Source organism: Somniosus microcephalus, chromosome 4 (genome assembly GCF_052327205.1).
Source record: "Somniosus microcephalus isolate GS21.2 chromosome 4, FLI_Smic_1.0, whole genome shotgun sequence".
Classification (NCBI taxonomy): Eukaryota; Metazoa; Chordata; class Chondrichthyes; order Squaliformes; family Somniosidae; genus Somniosus; species Somniosus microcephalus.
The window spans coordinates 311,211,686-311,227,610 of record NC_140990.1 but is presented as its reverse complement, the minus strand read 5'-3'; the positions used below and the strand labels follow the sequence as shown (position 1 = coordinate 311,227,610).

At 45.3% G+C, this 15,925-nt stretch overlaps 1 protein-coding gene across 1 annotated transcript in view; it reads left to right on the top strand.

Moving 5' to 3' along the window:
* LOC147120594 (uncharacterized) overlaps positions 1-15,925 on the top strand; it is a 93,994-nt gene that overhangs the window by 58,800 nt on the left and 19,269 nt on the right. Inside the window, exon 12 of the mRNA XM_085984237.1 lies at positions 5,274-5,396. Coding sequence (XP_085840363.1) covers positions 5,274-5,396 — 123 coding nt within the window. The remainder of the gene's footprint in view (positions 1-5,273; positions 5,397-15,925) is intronic.

The following is a 15,925-nucleotide window of genomic DNA, read 5'->3' as shown; positions in this document are numbered from 1 at the left end:
CACCTGCCGAGAGAGGACACCTGCACCATTGTTGGACGACACACTGGCTCTCTGAGGGGACTGGCTCGGCTCATCCGCCACAATCGCATGCTCCACTGATTCCTGGCCTTGTATGGGACTGGAAGGGCCCGGGGTGAACCTAGCTGATGCAGATAGGGTGGCTGCAGTGAGAGTTCGCGTTGCCTCAATCTGGGTGTGGACGAGGCCGGCAAGTGACTGCGTGGCAGCAGTGAGGACCTGTGAGCCAGGTGCCAGTGCTTCGGAGAAGCCCTGGACAGTTCTTTCCATTGCTTCGGACAAGGCCGGTGCTGACCGCTCCACTGCCTTGGACAAGCCCTGGACAGACCTTTCCAGGGATTGTCCGAAGCCCTGAACAGTCCTTTCCATAGCGGCCTCGAAGCCCTGGACAGTCCTCTCCATTGTTGGCCCAAAGCCCTCGACAGACCTCTCCATTGTTGCCCCGAAGCCCTCGACAGACCTCTCCATTGTTGCCCCGAAGCCCTGGAGAGTCCTGTCCATTGTTGCCCCGAAGCCCTGGAGAGTCCTCTCCATTGTTGCCCCGAAGTCCAACACACTCTTTGCTAGTGTATCTATTGACTGAGGCATCCTCCCCACTGCAGCCATCAGCTCAGTGTGCCTGAGCCGGGCCTGGGTGCTCATTTCAGCCAGGCGACGCACCTCCTCTGCACTCTGTGCAGCACTCATCACTACCTGCCTTGCCCTCCGGGGAGACGGTGGCCGAACTTGCCTACACCCCTTGCGTTGCTGCATGCTGCTTGTTCCGGCAACTGCCTGATCCTCAGAGCTTCCCCCCCTCCCCTCCAGGGAACTACTATCCCCAGTCTGTAGATGTGTATGCTCCCCTGAGATTGGAACGGATGGTCCGGCTTCCTCCTGATCCTCGCCTCCGGAGGCACTGGTACTGGCAGCTTCAGGGCGTTGAGCCCCAGTTGGTGATGCATCATCTGAAAGCAGGGAGGTGGAAGAGTGGCTTTAGCAAAAGGACAGGTTGGCGGAAAGGCATGCCAGATTGCGGCACACTGAGGAAGCATGCTGGCGGAGGGACCAAGTGGAAGGAGACAGCTGCAAAAGGTGAGAGCCTTACCCTCGCTGTCGAGAATGGGGTCGGCAGCTGCAGTGGTAACAGGACCAGACAGACGTTCTCCAAGAATCTGGTGCACTCTCTCCTCGAGATCCGTGAGAGTGACCACTTGTGGAGGTCCGCCACCGGTTCGACGCTGCTCCTTTCGCATCGTCGCCAGCTTGGACTGCAGGGGAAAGAAGGGGAAGTTCTGTAACATGATGCCTTGAGAGATCATCTCATGCCCCCCATGGTGCAAGAGCCCTTACATGAGGCCTTGAGAGACCATCGCATGCCCCCCATGGTGCAAGAGCCCTTACATGAGGCCTTGAGAGATCATCGCACGCCCCCCATGGTGCAAGAGCCCTTACATGAGGCCTTGAGAGATCATCGCATACCTCCCATGGTGCAAGAGCCCTTACATGTGGCCTTGAGTGAAATGTCCATGTGTGTGCCCAGAAAGGGCCATGGGTACTTGCTGACAGATGGCCATTGGGGCATCATGGCAACAGGGTGCTCGAAGTCAGGTGCAGATGGAGGGAATCAGAAGTTTGCATAACCAGCACTCACCCTAACGACCCGAGTGAGGTCGTTGAATTTCTTCCTGCACTGAACAGGGGTCCTGGTTGCCATGCTGTTGGAGTTGACCCTCTGAGAAACCTCCCTCCAAGATCGCTGGTAAGCCTTTTGATTCGGCCTCTTGCCATTGTCAGGATACAGAACATCTCAACAGCGCTCAACTGCAGACACCAACTGGTCCAGAGCCTCAGTGCTGAAGCGCTCTGCTCTCTGTCTCACCTTCTCCATCCTGACCAAGTTTCTTGCGCCAGAGAAGGGCAAGCGCTGATTCTGAGGCCTACAGGGCATTGAGTGTGGCAGCTCAGGCTGACTGACCCACCCCTTTAAGAGCCGGCCGGCGCCTGGAAGTCTCGTGGTTTCCGGTAATTGAGATCACCTGCACTGCGCCCGTCCGCGCCGATATTGGGTAGCGCCTGAACTTTTTCGCCTTGGGAGCCCCGTGCAACGTCTGAGTTCGTGCCTCAATCCCCTTTGGGAGCGATGCAACCCAATATCTCGCCAGGCAGCGATAAGTTTCGTCTGGCTATAAACTTTGCGCAACGCCAGTTCTAACGCCTCAAGCGGGGCTATACCCAATTTCTAGGCCTAACTATTTTAAACAAAAATTTAAATTTTTGAAAAAATTAATTAAAGTTTTTAACGGGGCTAAAAATAAACTTACCTACCTATCTTTAAAGTATTTTAAAATGATAATCCTGTGGAAAAAAATGTTTTAATTTTGCTTAATTAATGTCTTACCTTGTTAAAAGCAGGCCTTGCGCCTGCTTTTTTCACGCGCAGCTGCTCGGGACTTACCAGCACGGAGAAACCTGTAAAAAAATCAGAAGTTCCAGGTCTACGCATTGCCTCTCCGGCGCATGCGTTTGACCTCCGAACTCCTTCCTTCAAGGAAACGTAAGTTCCAGTTTCCAGCACATGCGCGAAACCGGCACTTCCATTGGCCTTACGGGTGAGTACACAGCGCGTACTCACCTGTGGGGACCCGAATTTCTGGCCCATTAATATGATAGAATTTTATATTGAGTTTGAAAGTGATTTAGTTAAATCCGAAACTAGGGTCTTAAATCTAAACAAAGCAGACTACGTAGGTATGATGGGCGAGTTGGCTAAGGTAGATTGGGAAATTACATTAAAAGGTATGATGGTAGAGAAGCAAAGGCTAGCATTTAAAGAATTAATACATAATTTGCAACAAATATAAATTCCTTTAAGGCACAAAAACCCCACAGGAAAATTGGTCCAACTGTGGCTAACAAGAGAAGTTAAAGCTGGTATTAGATCAAAGGAAGAGGCTTATAATGTTGCCAAATAAGCCTGAGGATTGGGAGGATTTTAGAATTCAGCAAAGGAGGACCAAGAAATTGATAAAGAAAGGGAAAGTAGAATGAGAGTAAACTAGCGAGAGACATAAAAACAGACTGTAAAAGCTTCTATAGGTATGGAAAAAGGAAAAGATTAGCAAAAGTAAATGTGGATCCCTTACAGGCTGAGACAGGAGAAATTGTAATGGGGAATAAGGAAATGGCAAAGAAATTTAACAAATTTTTTCATGTCTGTCTTCATGGAAGAAAATGCAAAAAAACTTCCTGGAAATAATGGAGAACCAAGGCTCTAGCAAGAATGAGGAACTGAAAGAAATTAGTATTCGTAAAAAAATAGTACTGGAGAAATTAATGGGACTGAAAGCCGATAAATCTCCTGGACCTGATGACCTGTATCCTAGGGTTTTGAAAGAGGTGGCTCTCGAGAAAGTGGATGCATTGGTTGTCATTTTCCAAAATTCCATAGATTCTAGAACGGTTCCCGTGGATTGGAAGGTAGGGAATGTAACCCCACTATTTAAGAAAGGAGGGAAAGAGAAAATGGGGAACTACAGCACAGTTAGCCTGACATCAGTAGTAGGGAAAATGCTAGAATCTATTATTAAGGACGTGGTAACAGGGCACTTAGAAAATAATAAAATGATTGGACAGAGTTAACACAGATTTATGATGACTCTGTTAGAGTTTTTTGAGGTTGCAACTAACAGAATAGATAAGGGGAACCAGTGGATGTAGTGAATTTGGAATTTCAGAAGGCATTCTATAAGGTGCCACACAAGAGTTTATTTAAAAAAATTAGGGCTCATGGGATTGGGAGTAATATACCAGCATGGATTGAGGATTGGTTAATGGACAGAAAACAGAGAGAAGGAACAAACAGGTCATTTTCGGGTTGGCAGGCTGTAACTAGTGGGGTACCGCAAGGATCAGTGCTTGAGCCTCAGCTGTTCACAATCTACATTAATGATTTGGATGAGGAGACCAAATGTAATATATCCAAATTTGCTGATGATACAGAGCTGGATGGTAATGTAAGTTGTGAGGAGGATGCAAGGAGGCTTCAAGGGGATATGGACAGGCTAAATGAGTAGGCAAGAACATGGAAAATGGAATATAATGTGGAGAAATGTGAAAAGCAGAGTAATTTTTAAATGGTGAGAGATTGGGAAATGTTGGTGTTCAGAGGGACCTGGTTGTCCTTGTAAAAGAACCATTGAAAGTTAACATGCAGGTACAGCAAGCAATTAGGAAATCTAATGGTATGTTAGCCTTTATTACAAGAGGATTTGAGTATAAGAGTAAAGACGTCTTACTGCAATTATATAGGGCCCTGGTGAGACCACACGTGGAGTATTGTGTACAGTTTTGATCTCTTTACCTAAGGACGGATATACTTGCCATAGAGGGAGTGCAACGGAGGTTCACCAGACTGGTTCTTGGGATGGGGGGATTGTCCTATGAGGAGAGATTGAGTAGACTGGGCCTATATTCTCTAGATTTTAGAAGAATGAGGTGATCTCATTGAAACATACAAAATTCTTACAGGGCTTGACAGGATAGATGCAGGGAGGATGTTTCCCCTGGCTGGGGAGTCTAGAACCAGGGGTCACAGTCTCAGAATAAGGGGTCGGCCATTTAGGACTGAGATGAGGAGACATTTCTTCACTCAGAGGGTGGTGAATCTTTGGAATTCTCTATCCCAGAGAGGCTCAGTCATTAAGTATATTCAAGACAGAGATCGATAGACTTCTGAATATTAAGGGAATCAAGGGATACGGGGATAGTTCAGGAAAGTGGAGATGAGGTAGAAGATCAGCCATGAACTTATTGAATGGCGGAGCAGGCTCAATGGCCTACTCTTGCTCCTATTTCTTATGTTCTTATGAATGGCCTGCCTCAACAATGGCCATGCCCTAATCAGTAGGACAGTAACACTGCAGACTCCATTTTTCACAAGATACTGTAATTTGTATTGACTTTAGCAAGTAACTAAAGTACACAACAGTCCTGAACTCAAATTCCACATCTAAACTATGGCATAATGCTGATAATCTGTAAACTCCAAATTTGTGGCCAATTTGGATCTAGAATAGCCAGATACTTTTTTTTAATTGTCATGTTAATGCAGCAGGGAAATTCAATAGTCCACCCTTCTCTAGGTGCATGGCACCATTTAGAAAGTTGTACAAACATTTGATGGACTGATGGTGATAGTATCCTTTGCACAGTTCCCAACATGAACTGACTGTTTATGGTGCTAAGTGAGAACAAATTTCTTTGTCACTCTCCAGTTAAACAGAGAGGACAGCTGAAAATCCATGATGCCATTGTGGAGGTGAAGCGTGGAGACATAACCCAGGAATCTGTGAAAGCAATAGTGAATTCCACAAATACAACACTGAATCTCAATTCCGGTAAGATAACTTTTTGTTTGTATTTAACCCCTTAGATCCTAGAATTTCAATTTGTAAAATCTTTGAACATTTGAATAAAACATTCAATCCTGTAATACGATAGATCTGGGGAGTTTTGCTAGTTAAGGAATATCTAAACATATGAGTATGAAATTTAGAACTTCCATTAAGACTCTGGGATCTGAAGGAGTTTAAATAAAAGGAAAGAAAAGGCAAACTGGGATTTCAGCTTTGAAAGTTGACTGTAGGGGGTTGGTTTTAATTCGAATCTACGGGAATTGTATTTTTATGGCCCTGACATTTGAAATACAACTACCTGTTGCCCACCCGGCTTGGCATTGATCACAATGAGCCAAGGTTTACACGGTTACAAGGTGGGTTGTGGGGGTTGTGGAGTGATGCACATCTCCAGCGATAGAACTTGGAAAAACTTTTGAGAGACCACCTCATAGATAGCAAAGTGCTTTTTGATTGGTTACTGGAAAATGAATAGATAGTATTTCCCTTACCCACTGCCATATGCCAGCTTGTCAGCATTTAATGAGAAAAATAGGATTTCTTTCACTAGAATTTGAGGTTGTCAGTATCAAAGAGTTAATCATGGTTGTGACTGCTTTTTTGAGATAAGGTGGATGTTCCCTGGTCTGAATGTATTAACTGGCTTAATTTGACAATTACTGTCGACTGCACCTGCGAATTTGCCAAGGTTTGGAAATTAAATAGAGAGTAGGGTTGTAATGATGGTGCATTTTGCTTAATTAAAACAAATATACTGTACTGAGATTCATGCTCAGAATTGTAGCCAATGTTTTGAGTGGAGTTGTCAGAAAGGTTCTTTCTGGCTATGTCTTCCATCTACTGTTGTTTTTAAAATTGATGGTAAACTCCCTCTATTGTTTTCTTCTACACCATCTTCTTCCTGATCTCAGGACATGCATCAACTGTGGCTGAGGTGATCCCACTATAACAACAACAACTTGTGTTTATATAGCATCTTTAACGTAGTAAATGTCCCAAGGAACTTCACACGAGTGTTATAAGACAAAAAATTGACACCAAACCACTTAAGAAATTAGGGCAGATGACCAAAAGCTTGGTCAAAGAGATAGGTTTTAAGGAGCGTCTTAAAGGAGGAAAGAGAGGTAGCGAGGCGGATAGGTTTAGGCAGGGAATTCCAGAGCTTAAGGCCCAGGCAGCTGAAGGCACAGCCACCGGTGGTTGAGCGATTATAATCAGGGATGCTCAAGAGGACAGAATTAGAGGAGCGCAGATATCTTGGGGGGTTGTGGGGCTGAAGGAGATTACAGAGATAGAGAGGGGCGAGGTCATGGAGGGATTTGAAAACAAGGATGAGAATTTTGAAATCTAGGAGTTGCTTAACTGGGAGCCAATGTAGGTCAGCGAGCACAGGGGTGATGGGTGAACGGGACGTGGTGCGAGTTAGGACATGGGCAGCCGAGTTTTGGATGACCTCAAGTTTATGTAGGGTAGAATGTGGGAGGCCATCCAGGAGTGCGTTGAAATAGTCAAGCCCAGAGGTAACAAAGGCATGGATGAGGGTTTCAGCAGCAGATGAGCTGAGGCAGGGGCGGAGATGGGCAATGTTACAGAGGTGGAAATAGGCGGTCTCGGTTATGCCACGGCTATGTGGTCAGAAGCTCATTTCAGCATCAAATATGACACTAAGGTTGCGAACAGTCTGGTTCAGCCTCAGACAGATGCTAGGGAGAGGGATGGAATCGGTGGCTAGGGAACAGAGTTTGTAGTTGGGCCCGAAGACAATGAACATAAGAAATAGAAGCAGGAGCAGGCCATTTGGCCCTTTGAGCATGCTCCGCCATTCAGTAAGATCATGGCTGATCTTCGACCTCAACTCCACTTTCCTGCACTATCCCTATATCCCTTGGATCCATTAATATTCAAAAATCTATCGATCTCTGTCTTGAATATGCTCAACGATTGAGCCTCCACAGCCTCAGGGGTAGAGAATTCCAAAGATTCACTACCCTCTGAGTGAAGACATGTCTCCTCATCTCAGTCCTAAGTGGCCGACCCCTTATTCTGAGACTGTGACCCCTTATTCTGAGACTGTGACCCCTGGTTCTAGACTCCCCATCCAGGGAAAACATCCTCCCTGCATCTACCCTGTCAAGCCCTGTAAGAATTTTGTATGCCTCAATGAGATCACCTCTGATTCTTCTAAACTCTAGAGAATATAGGCCTAGTCTACTCAATCTCTCCTCATAGGACAATCCCCACATCCCAGGAAAAAGTCTGGTGAACCTTCATTGCACTCCCTCTATGGCAAGTATATCCTTCCTCGGGTAAGGAGACCAAAACTGTACACAATACTCCATGTGTGGTCTCACCAGGGCCCTATATCATTGCAGTACGACGTCTTTACTCTTATACTCAAATCCTCTTGTAATATAGGCCAACATACCATTTGCTTTCCTAATTGCTTGCTGTACCTGCATGTTAACTTTCAGTGCTTCGTGTACAAGGATACCCAGGTCCCTCGGAACACCAACATTTCCCAATCTCTCACCATTTAAAAAATACTTTGCTTTTCTATTTTTACCAAAGCAGATAACTTCACAAGGGCAGCAGATGCATGGGAACATCACCACCTCCAAGTTCCCTTCCAAGTCACACACCATCCTGACTTGGAAATATATCATCGATCCTTCATCGTCGCTGGGTCAAAATCCTGGAACTCCCTACCTAACAGCACTGTGGGAGTACCTTCACCACACGGACTGCAGCGGTTCAAGAAGGCGGCTCACCACCACATTCTCAAGGGCAATTAGGGATGGGCAATAAATGCTGGCCTTGCCAGCGACGCCCACACCCATAAAAAAACAAATTTAAAAAAAAATTCTCCCCATTATATTCCATTTGCCATGCTCTTGCCCGCTCACTTAGACTGCCTATATCCCCTTGAACCCTCCTTGTATCCTCCTGACAACATTACATTCCCACTCAGCTTTATATCATGGCTTCGGTCTTCCCATTATTTAATTGAAGAAAATTTCTGCTCCTCCAGTACTGGATGTCGGACAGGCAGTGTGTCAATTTAGAGACTGTGGAGGGGTCGAGAGAAGTGATGCTGAGGAAGAGCTGGGTGTCGTCAGCATACATGTGAAAACTGATGCCGTGTTTTCGGATAATGTCGCCAAGGGGCAGCATATAGATGAGAAATAGGAGGGAGCCAGGGATAGATCCTTGGGGGACCCCAGAGGTAACGATGCAGGAGTGGGAAGAGAAGCTGTTGCAGGTGATTTTCTGGCTTCGATTAGATAGATAAAAATGGAACTCGTCGAGTGCAAGTCGCATTGAGTTTAAGTAGAGTTTGGTAAGTGGCAGAAAAAGTCTTTTATGTGCATTTACTGAATTTTAGTGAGTAAAAAAGTTAATTATTTGAAGTAAGTTTAATTTTTTAGAGTAAATTAAGCTGTTGGGGAGTTTAAACCGGAAGTAGAATCCAGGTATAAAAAGGGGCGGGCTTAGTGCGGTAGCGCTGAGTGCGGTCGCATTGAGTGTAAGTAGAGTTTGGTAAGTGGGAGAGTTTGGGCAAGTGGGAGGTGAGGGGGTGCTTTTTGCTCTGTTTTGCTTCCCACTCTCAGGCTAATCCAACACTGCGGAAGCGGAGCAGCGAGACAATTCAACCAGACAGGTCCCCCAGACAGCATTCACGAGGGAGGTTGGTGATCAGCTGGTTGGTAGGTCCTCTTCCTTCTCTTCTATACCTTTAAGTTGGTAAGTCCTATTAAATAGTGGTGTAATATTATCATCTATATCGTGGCAGAGGGTCTTCATAACTAATAATAAGAAATTTAATTAATTACATAGATATGGGTGAACAGGTGATGTGTCACTGTTGCGAAATGTGGGAGCTGGTGGACCCCATTGAGGCTCACGGTGATTACATTTGCGATAAGTGTTTGCTGCTAGAGGAACTCAAGCTCCATGTTAAAGAGCTTGAGACCGAGCTTCAGACACTGCAACACATCAGGGGGGGGAGAAGTTCCTGGGCTCTATGTTTCAGGAGGTGGTCACACCTATGAAATTAATTAATGCAGATGTAGTCCGTGGTCAGGGACAGGACGGTGTGACTACGAGTGAGGCAGGTACAGGGATCCAGGAGGTAGTGTTGAAGGAGCCGCAGCCCTTGCTCTTGTCAAGCAGGATCGAGGTTCTTACTCCCTGTGAGGGCGGGAGCGGGGACTGCAGGGAGGATGAGCAAACTGGCCACAGCACTGTGGTACAGGGGGCCATTCAAGTGGAGGGAGTAAAAAGAAATGTTGTAGTGGTAGGGGATAGTATCATTAGGGGGATAGATAGGGTTCTCTGCAGTCAAGAGCGGGAGTCCCGAAGGCTGTGTTGCCTGCCCGGTGCCAGTGTTAAGGAAATCTCTTCTGGGCTGGAAAGAAACTTGGATTGGGAGGGGGAGGATCCAGTTGTCGTGGTCCATGTTGGTACAAATGATGTAGATAGGACAGGGAAGAAGGTTCTGTTAAAGGAGTATGAGCAGCTAGGGGTCAAATTAAAAAACAGAACCTCAAGGGTAATAATCTCTGGGTTATTACCTGAGCCACGAGCGAATTTGGCTAGGATAAATAAAATTAAAGAGTTAAATGCGTGGCTCAAAGACTGGTGTGGGAGAAATGGGTTTTGCTTCTTGGGACACTGGCACCAGTACTGGGACAGGAGGGAGCTGTTCCGTTGGGACGGACTCCACTTGGCCAGTGCTGGGACTAGAGTCCTGGCGAATCATACAACTAGGGCTGTAGAGAGGGCTTTAAACTAATTAGTGGGGGGGAGGTTTCTAGAGAGCAAATAATAGAAATGACAATGGAGAAGGTCATAGACTTAGGTAGCAGTGGGGGAATTAAAAAACAGAATGTGTCAGGAAGGGACAGAAGGTATGGAGTAAAAGGTAAAGTAGTAAAAGGCGAGAAAACAGGAATTAAGTGTCACAAAACATATTTGAAAGTTCTTTATCTGAATGCATGTAGCATTCGTCACAAAATGAATGAGTTAACGGCACAAATAACTACATATGGGTATGATCTTGTGGCCATTACAGAAACATGGCTGCAGGGTGACCATGACTGGGAATTAAACATACCAGGTTATTTAACAATCAGGAAGGACAGGCAGGAAGAGAGGGGAGGTGGGGTGGCTATGTTAATAAAGGAAGGAATCATTATAATACAGAGAAATGATATTGGGTCAAAGGAGCAGGATAGTGAAACAGTTTGGGTGGAGATAAGGAATAATAAGGGGAAAAAAACACTAGTGGGCGTAGTCTATAGGCCTCCGAACAGTTGCAACTCTGTTGGACGGAGTATTAATCAGGAAATAGTTGAGGCTTGTAATAAGGGAACAGCTATAATTATGGGGGATTTTAACTATCATATTAACTGGACAAATCAAATTGGGCAGGGCAGCCTTGAGGATGAGTTCATTGAGTGTATTAGGGATGGGTTTCTTGAGCAGTATGTAACTGAACCGACCTGGGGCAAGCAACCTTAGATTTGGTCCTGTGTAATGAGACAGGATTAATTAAAAATGTCCTAGTAAAGGATCCCCTTGGAATGAGTGACCATAACATGGTTGAATTCCATATTCAATTAGAGGGTGAGAAGGTTGGATCTCAAACAAGCGTGCTGAGCTTGAATAAAGGAGACTATGAAGGTATGAGAGCGGAATTGATTAGAGTGGACTGGGAAAATAGATTAAAGGGTAAGACGGTACATGATCAGTGGTGTACATTTAAGGAGTTATTTTACAACTTCCAAAAAAAAAATATTCCACTGAGGAAAAAAGGGTGTAAAAGAAAAGATAGCCATCCGTGGCTAAGTAAAGTAATTAAGGATAGTATCCGACTAAAAACAAGCGCATATAAGGTAGCCAAATCTAGTGGGAGGATAGAAGATTGGGAAGTCTTTAAAAGACAGCAAAAAAATAACAAAAAGATTGATTAAGAAAGGGAAGATAGATTATGAAAGTAAATTAGCAAAAAATATAAAAACAGATAGCAAAAGTTTCTATAGTTATATAAAAAGAAAAAGGGTGGCTAAAGTAAATGTTGGTCCCTTAGAGGATGAGACCGGGAAATTAATGGTGGGAAACATGGAGATGGCAAAAACGCTGAACAAATATTTTGTATCAGTCTTTACGGTAGAGGACACTAAGAATAGCCCAACACTGGACAAACAGGGGGTTCTAGGGGGGGAGGAGCTAAATACAAATAAAATCACTAAGGAAGTGGTACTTTGTAAAATAATGGGACTCAAGGCTGATAAATCCCCTGGATCTGATGGCTTACATCCTAGGGTCTTGAGGGAAGTGACGGTAGGGATTGTGGATGCATTGGTAATAATTTTCCAAAACTCCCTGGACTCAGCAAAGGTCCCGGCAGATTGGAAAACTGCTAATGTAACACCCTTATTTAAAAAGGGTAGTAGGCAGAAGACTGGAAACTATAGACCTGTTAGCCTAACATCTGTAGTTGGTAAAATGTTAGAGTCCATTATTAAGGAGACAGTAACGGGACATTTGGATAAACATAATTTAATAGGACAAACTTAGCATGGTTTCATGAAGGGGAAGTCATGTTTGACAAATTTGCTTGAGTTCTTTGAGGAAGTAACATATAGGGTGGATAAAGGGGTGTTAGATCCGTGTGTTAATGGAGACACGGAATGCAGGAGTTGATTTACCAAGTGTTTATTGAACAAAGTCTGGAGGTGAACTAACTACACAAGATGCTATACAGGCTTATATACCCGAGTGGTCACTACTGGTACTACAGTACACAGGGGCTTCAAAAACATAGTTCCTCTTAAAGGTACATACACTACAATTCCTCTCCTTTTAGATAAATAGTACATAACATTTTTACAAGAACAATAATCTACACATTTGCTGAAGTTAATCAATTACAAATTCAGTCTCTCTGGAGGCTTCCTGACTTGGTCCGGATAACGCCTCGGTGGTGTAGTAGGTTTCGGTGGTGTAGTAGGTTCTTTTGGCAAGGTCGATTCGGCTTCAATGCCAGTGTCGGGTTCATCTGGCTCCAGTATCACCGGATCGGAGGTAGATACTATGGGTATCTCTGCTTCATCACTAGACGTATAGAGTTGTGGTGTAGGTTGTCCTTTTTCGGATGACTCTATGATCTGGTCAGCATGGCGCCTTATTATGCTTTCTCCCATGTCCACGGTATACATCAGCGGTCCTAGTCGTGTGCAAATAGTTCCAGGCTGCCATTTCTCAGTACGGTAGTCCCGGGCCAAAACTGGTTGACCTATCTGGAAGGTTCTAGTTGGCCTTTCATTCATGCTTTGAAATTGCCGGTTCTCTACGTCCCTTCTGACGTTTGACTTGACCAAATCCAGCCGGCATCTTAGTCTTCTATTGAAAAACATCATCGCGGGGGTTTGGTTTGTAACCACATGTGTTGCATTCCTGTACGCAAACAAGAAGTTATCTACCTTATGTTGTAGATTTATGTCTTCATTACCCATGGCCTTTATGGCCTTCTTGAAGGTCTGGACAAACCTTTCAGCTAATCCATTGGTGGCGGGATGGTATGGGGCGGACGTGTAGTGCTTAACCCCATTGTTTTTTAAGAACTTCCTGAATTCTTCGGATACAAATTGCGGTCCATTATCAGAGCAGATCTGTTCAGGCAGCCCATTCCTGGCGAATATGGTCCTTAATACTGTGATGGTTTTTTCCGTGGTGGTGGAAGACATCTTTATTACCTCCGGCCACTTGGAGTGTGCATCCACCGCGATTAAGAACATTGAGTCCATAAATGGACCAGCAAAGTCGATATGTACCCTTTGCCATGGAGATGAGGGCCACTCCCATGGATGTAGAGGGGCTTGTGGTGGGGCGTTTTGGACCTTCTGGCATCCTAGACAGCTCTTGGTCATTTCTTCGATGTCTCCATCGATACCTGGCCACCACACAAACGCTCTGGCTAAGTTCTTCATTTTCACTACACCCAGATGCCCCTCATGAAGCTCCTTTAGCACTTTATCCTGGAGTTTGGGTGGAATCACCACTCTGGATCCACACATCAAGGTTCCTCGGCACACTGACAGCTGTTCTCTTCTTTGCGAGAATGCTGGCAACAGTGGTTCGCCATGTGCTGGCCATCCCTTCACCATTAAATCGTAGACTCGTGAGAGAGTCGGGTCATTTCTCGTTTCCTTTTCAATGGTAGAATTTGTCACCGGTAGACATTCCACTATGGTCGAGTGGAACATCTCCATTGGGTCCACTGTAGGCGCCTCTTCTACCGTTGGCAACGGTAGGCGCGATAACCCGTCAGCATTCCCATGCTGTTTTGTTCCTTTGTATTCTATGTCATATTGGTGTGCCCCTAGGAAAAGGGACCACCTCTGTAGCCTTTGCGCTGTCATAATGGGAATGCCCTTTTTAGGGTTGAATATGGAGACGAGGGGTTGATGGTCAGTCAACAAGGTAAATTTTTGTCCGTGTAGGTAATGGTTGAATTTCTTCACCCCCCACACCAGGCTGAGTGCCTCCCTGTTGATCTGGGCATAGTTACGCTCAGCTGAGTTCAATGAGCGTGACGCAAAAGCTATCGGCCACTCCGAGCCATCAGGGAATCTATGCGATAATACCGTTCCTACGCCGTAAGGGGATGCATCGCACGCCAGTCTGATTGGCAGTGATGGGTTGTAATGAGCCAACACTTCCCTGGACGTGATCAAGCCTTTGCATTTATGGAAGGCACGTTTACAGTCTTCGCTCCATTTCCAAATTACTCCCATTTGTAGCAGTGCGTTAAGAGGGCGCAGAACCGTTGACAAGTTCGGTAAAAATTTATGATAGTAATTTATTAATCCCAGGAACGACCTTAATTGTGAGACATTTTCAGGCACGGGGGCTTTTACGACCGCTTCAATTTTTTTAGGTGACTTATGCAACCCTTCTTCGTTAATGACATGGCCACAATATGATATTTGTTTCTGGAAAAATTTGCACTTGGGGCAATTTGCTCGTAGGCCCCGTTCTCTCAGCCTCGTGAGCACCTGCTCCAAGTTGGCAAGGTGCTCGTTGTCGTTTTCTCCTGTTACAAGGAAGTCGTCTAGGTAGCATTGAGTCCCCGGAATCCCTTGCAGGACTTGCTCCATAGATTTTTGCCAGATAGCCGGAGCTGATGCCACTCCGAAAACCAGTCGATTGTACTGGTACAGGCCTTTGTGTGTGTTTATCATGAGATACTTTTTAGAGGCCTCCTCAACCTCCATCTGTAGATATGCCTATGCTAAGTCAATTTTGGTGAAACGTTTCCCTCCTGATAGTGAGGCGAAAATATCTTTTATGGATACTGTACCGTGTGAAGAACCGGGTTTACAGTCACCTTGAAGTCCCCACAGATGCGAATTTTTCTCTGTTCTTCAGATTTATCATTATTCAACGTTTTCTTCATGACCAGAACAATGGGTGTTGCCCACTCGCTCCAATCTACCTTGGATAATACGCCTGCTTTTTCCAAATTCTCCAGCTCTGCCTTGACGGCTGGACGAATTGCGTATGGCACCGGCCTTGCCTTAAAAAACTTGGGAATTGCCGCATCTTCCACTTTTATTGAGGTGGTGGCGCCTTTCAGGGTTCCTAGTTCCTGTTGAAACACTTCTTTGGCGTTAGCCAAGATTTCTTTTAATCGTCCAGTTATGACGTCATCGTCATTTTTTTTCTTACTAGTCACCGTCAGTGCCTGAATGGAGTGCCGGTCTAAACGTATCTTTCTGATCCATTCACGTCCCAACAACGGTGGACCACCATCTTGCAGAACGTATAAATACAACTTCTGTATTTCCTTGCCGTTGTATACAACAGGCACCCTTATTTTCCCTCTGGGGTATACTTTCTGCCCCGTATATGTCTTCAAGATAATGGATGTGTCTTTCAAAGGTATATGCGGAAATAGCCGCTCGTAATCCCGTCGACTTATGACGGTCAGAGCTGATCCTGTATCTAGTTCCATTTTGACTGGGGACCCCGCTATCCTGAGGGTAACCCAAATGGTCTGGTAATCTTCTTTGGCAATTACATTATGTAAATTGAGGCAGCTTAGTCTCTTGTTTCCGGAGTCGCTATCGCTCTTCTGGTCTTCGGAGCTACTGTCCGTCATCATTTGTACCTTTCTGTACTTTTCCTTATTGACCTTTTTACTGTCAGCGGATTTTTTTCCAGATCTGCATACACGTGCAATGTGTCCCATCTTTCCGCATTGCCTGCATGCTTTGCCCTTGAACCAGCAGTCCTTCTGGTCATGGGTGGATCTGCCGCAGTGATAACATCTCTCGAAACCCCATGTCATTTCATGGGTGCCGAAGTCCTGTGGCTTTTGCTGTATCTCTGCAGCTCCTCTTGCTGCTGCTTCGTATGATACAGCCACACTGAAAGCCTTGTCCAGTGTCAAATCTTTCTCAGAAAGTAGTCTTTTCTGTGTTCCTTCGCTTAGGAGACCGCAGACG